The 4,895-nt window shown below is 43.5% G+C and overlaps 1 protein-coding gene across 6 annotated transcripts in view; it reads right to left on the reverse strand.

Moving 5' to 3' along the window:
• RBM23 (RNA binding motif protein 23) overlaps positions 1-4,895 on the reverse strand; it is a 12,323-nt gene that overhangs the window by 5,554 nt on the left and 1,874 nt on the right. For 4 of the 6 annotated variants that reach the window (XM_006144490.3, XM_006144488.3, XM_006144492.3 and 1 more), the window contains exons 2-5: positions 2,919-2,994; positions 2,235-2,359; positions 1,696-1,743; positions 1,406-1,579 (exon numbers count right to left, since the gene is read on the reverse strand). In XM_006144490.3, the coding sequence (XP_006144552.1) occupies positions 1,406-1,579; positions 1,696-1,743; positions 2,235-2,359; positions 2,919-2,984 (413 nt within the window). In that variant the 5' untranslated portion in view covers positions 2,985-2,994. Of the gene's footprint in view, positions 1-1,405; positions 1,580-1,695; positions 1,744-2,234; positions 2,360-2,918; positions 2,995-3,145; positions 3,856-4,895 lie in introns of those variants that run through there. The other 2 variants (XM_027770302.1, XM_006144491.3) reach the window with 2 other exon arrangements.

The following is a 4,895-nucleotide window of genomic DNA, read 5'->3' on the forward strand; positions in this document are numbered from 1 at the left end:
TTTGGAGAGGTTTTTGCTATAGGGCATGTGCACTCACCAGAAAGAGAGAGAGAGAGAGAGACAAGAGAGACAGAAAGACAGAAAGCGAGAAATCACCCCTCAAGGGGGATGGCCACACCGCAATCCCTTTTCCTCCATTCTCCTCTTGGGATCTTGGGCATGCACACACACACACCCAGTGTGAGTTTAAGCCACTGGGTCTGGGACTCAAACCACAGTCAATTTATTTTAAAAAAAGAATTATCTTATTTGTTTATTTTTTTAACCTACCCAGAGAGGAACAGAGTGAGAGAAAGTGAGAAAGCAAGCCACCAGGTCCAGGACTTGAACTGTGGTTAGCAACGTGGGAGTCCAGTGCTCTTAACCAACATGCTACCTGCAAGTCCCTATTTTGTTTATTTCTAATCCACACCCTTCTCCACTCAGAAAAACATGTTCAGCCAAGGAGGACACGGCACCCCAGGGGCATGGCCACATCACGATCCCTTCTCTATTCTCCTGTCAGGCTTTTGAGTATGCATGCACATGCACCTGGCCTAAATTTCAAGCCGCTGGGTCTAGGACTCAAACCACATTCAACCATATGGGAGTCAGCACCTTAACCACTGTGCCACCTGCTTGCCCCCAACATGTGAATTCTTTTGTTTTAATTATTTTAAAATTTTTCTTTCTTTCTGTATTTATTTTAATTTGACCAGAGAGGGACAGAGCAAGAGCAATTGAGCAAGGGGGGGGCGGGGGAGAGTGAGAAAGCAAGCCACCAGGTTTGGGACTTGAACGGTGGTTGCCCATGTGGGAGTCCAGCACCCTTAGCCGCCATGCCACCCGCCGACCCAAACATATGAATATTTTTTTTTGAGAGGTTTTTGCTATAGGGCGCGTGCGCTCGCCAGAGACAGACAGAGAGACAGAAAGCGAGAAATCACCCCCCAGGGGGGATGGCTATGCCACAATCCCTTCTCCTCTCGGGAGCTTGGGCACACATGCACACAAGACTGGAGAGAGTTTAAGCCACCGGGTCTGGGACTCGAACCGTGGTTGACTACATGGGAATCCAGTGACAAAGCCATTATGCTAACTGCTGGTCCCAACATATGAATTTTTTTTTAAGAATTATTTTATTTATTTATTTATTTATTTTAATTTGACCAGCGAGAGAGAGAGAAAGAGAGAGAGGAAGAGAAAGCAAGTGACCAGGTCTGGGACTTGAACCATGTGGGAGCCCAGCGTCCCCAACTACCACGCCACCTGCTGGCCCCCCAACATATGAATTTTTAATACCACCCCTCCAGTGAATGAGTATCCTGCCTATCACAATGGGACATAGGCACCCTTAAGGCAGGGTCCACAGTGTGTTGTTTCACCCAGATTACACAAAGGTGATCCTATTAGTAGAAAGTGGTACCCAGGGGCAAGTGGAGGACTCCTGTAGCGCACACGATCCTCACGACGCCGGTCCCGACTTCGTGTCTCACTACTATGTCTACGTTCCCAGCTTCTGCTGCGGTGACGATGCTGTCGATCCCGACTTCGGCTCCGACTGTTCCTCCGCCTATGCCGATCCCGGTCTCGACTCCGACTACAGAGAGAAACAACTATTGTTCATTAAAGTTTTTGGGCTTTAATATATAGCTTTCCTGATAACTTCCCATTCATAAAAATTTCCAGATCCCAACAGGCCCCAGAATAACTGACCTGCGTTTTCTATCCCTGCTTCTACTATGGCTCCGACTCCTCTTCTTCCTGTGAAAGGGAGCATAAATACTTACTGGTGAGGTTTCATTAAATTTCCCAAGGAAAAGGAGTGACAGTAAGGCCAGGGTGAAACAGAGAACAACAAAAGACCAAAGCCCTGAAGAGAATCTAGTAGTTCACAGCAATTGCACAAAAACAACTTACACACAGCCCTGAAAGCTGTCAAGCAACTCAAGCAGCCCTCTCCCACTCCCCAAAGCCAAGCAAAAGTTGGCATTTCCAAATCAAGGCTCCTCTTGCTATTTTATAGAAATGAAACATACTGACTTATGCTATGACTGATCCACAAACCTACATTGGAAAGTGAAGACTAGAGTATCATTAAATCAATGTACTATTATTCCTATGACCCAGTGGAGCCATTACTAAAAGCCATCAAGTCTCAAGAGCAATGACCTTTCTGTTCTGGCTGTCTCTGTAATGAACGCAGCTGTTTCCCTTCCCCAAATCATTCACCCATCTCTTCAGGCCACACTCACTTGCTTGTCTCTCCCGAGGTGTTGTTCCCACTGGTACCACTGCCACTGCTGCCAGTGCTGCTGGTGCTGTTGGTGGTGGTATCGTTAGGACTGTCTTTTTTAACCTCTTTTCTTTGCTGCTCATCCTTAGGAGTTCGCCAGGAAAATGTCACAAAGTACAAGGTGGCAAAAACACAGATTCCATTGGGCAAAAAGAACAAAGGTGGACAAGGGAGAAATCAAAGCTCTCGATTATCTAGCCAGTTTTTGAGCACTCGGATCTCCTAACAAAGGGAATAAAAGAGGAAGCAAGAAAACTACCCAAAAGGAAGAGATGAGAATGACAGACTTTAATGTTGAACTTTAGCTACCCAATATGTTTCACTAATCTATTTCTCAGGAGAGTAAGAAATTAGCACTAGGTCTGAGGCTCACTGATCTTCTACTTCACCACTGAGAATTAGGAGCAAAGTGCACATTTCCAGTATATAATATGTCCACCTCTGGTTTTTGCAGCCCTCTCTAAATGTATGACTCTTCAGTATGGGTCCCAGTAAAGCTTACTACAACTATGGCTTTTATGAATAATCGCTGTATAAAACAAATAAGCAGGGAAAGAAGGGTCACAAGATTTTGAAACTGATGATCCCCAACTGCTCTAACTTATTAACCCGATTCCAGGAGTGAAGTGTGGAATATCATTACCTCTTCTTTTTTATAGGGAGCTTCGAGCATGGCCTCAATCACTATATCAAAGTCGTCAGATGCCATCGTGTCAGATCTGAGGAGAGGATACAGACACGTAAGAACCTGATTTCTAGTTCTCCTCCCTTTCCAGCACCACACATTCCTTTTTCCCTCCAAGAAACAGACTTTGGGATATACAGTTCTGTTTCCTGAATGCCAGAAGAATCATACCAATTATTGCTTACCCTAAGTTTATTTCGCACCGTACAAATCTGAACTAGTTCTGGTTTGTGGATTAGAAATGGTCAAGAATCTAAAAGGAAACTGAATATCCTGGTGGAGACAAAATACAAAACAGACCCTGTCCTGTAAAGACAAAATGCTGGTACTCAAAATTACTATTTACTTTACAACAGACAATAGGACTCTATTCTACTGCTCAAAATTGTGAATAATTGGTTTAAACTTAAATCATAAAAACAGGCATATATTTCCAATAAAAAGGTAAGCATGGGAGACAATATTTTCCCTAAGGTTTTCTCCAAGTGTCCCTAATACCAGTAATTAGGGCCTCATGGTTTCTGTCCAATACCAACTAGAATTTAAGTAGTTCAGAAATATTATGATTAAGATAGACTTTGAACCTTTTTCACTGGCAAGTAGGCTAAAACTTCTCACCTACCCCAAGTTTTCAAATATAGCTTTCTATAGCAACTGTCCTTCCCTCATGCTATCTGCCACAGGTCTGTCAAATAAGAAAAATAGAAGAACCAAACAAAATCAATGGAATAAATTATTTAAAAATTATCAGCCTGGAATTGTTGATACAACATGGGTAAATCTCAGAACAATTATGCTGACTAAAAAACAGATGGAGGGGCTGGCAGGTGGTGTGGTGGTTAAGGGCGGTGGACTCCCACATGACTGACCATGGTTCAAGTCCTGGACATGGCAGCCTGCTTTCTCACCCCCCCTCCCCAACTCTGTTCCTCTCTGGTCGAGTTAAAACAAAGTTAAATAAAATAATTATTTAAAAAAAAAAAGACTGAAAAATACTATACACTGAAGATTCCATTTATATAAAATACTAGAAAATGCAACTAATCTATAGTCAAAGAAAGCAGATCAGTGGATACAGAGATAAGAGCCCATGGGGAGGGGATGAAAGGGTTAGAAAAGAGCACAAGAAAATCTTCTGTGATTTCATTGTTATTTACACATATCAACCACCACCAAAATATCCTTTAATGTGTAGTTTTCTGGTTTGCAAATCTTATGTACTTCAATATATGTATGTTTTTTAAACGTGTGGTGCCAGTAGAGGGCATAGTGGTTAAGGTGCTGGACTCCCATATGGATGACCATGATCTGAGTCCCAGATCCAACAGCTTAAAAGTTATGCAGGGCGTTGGGACCAGCAGTTAGTGAAACGGCTATGTCACTGGACCCCATGTAGTCCATAGTTCAAGTCCCAGACCCGGTGGCTTAAAGTCACGCTGGGCGCATGTACGTGCATGCCCAAGATCCCAAGAGAATGGAGAAGGGATTGTGGTGTGGCCATCCCCCCTGGGAGTGATTTCTCGCTTTCTGTCTCTCTGTCTCTGTCTTTCTGGCGAGCTCACGCACCCTATAGCAAAAACCTCTCCAAAAAAAAAAAAAAAAAATCATGCAGGGCGTTTGTGTATGTATGCCCAAAATCCTGAGAGGACAATGGAAGAGAAAGGATAGTGGTGTGGCCATCTCCCCTCAGGGGTGATTTCTTACTTTCTGTCTCTCTAGTGACCACATGTGACCTATAGTAAAACTCTAAAAAAAAGAATCAATCCTATCGGCCATGTCTTATTGTGAGGCTTCAAGAACTAGCTAGCTATAATACAGACTATCTGGCCTACTGTGGAAAAATAGTTCTAAACAGCCAATCCCACAGTACAGTAGTTAAGCACTGAGCATTGAGTCGGATCCCACTTGGCTAGCCATTGTGAATCCTGGCCCCCA

The sequence above is a fragment of the Tupaia chinensis genome, unplaced genomic scaffold (genome assembly GCF_000334495.1).
Source record: "Tupaia chinensis unplaced genomic scaffold, TupChi_1.0 Scaffold000126_2, whole genome shotgun sequence".
NCBI classification, from domain to species: Eukaryota; Metazoa; Chordata; class Mammalia; order Scandentia; family Tupaiidae; genus Tupaia; species Tupaia belangeri.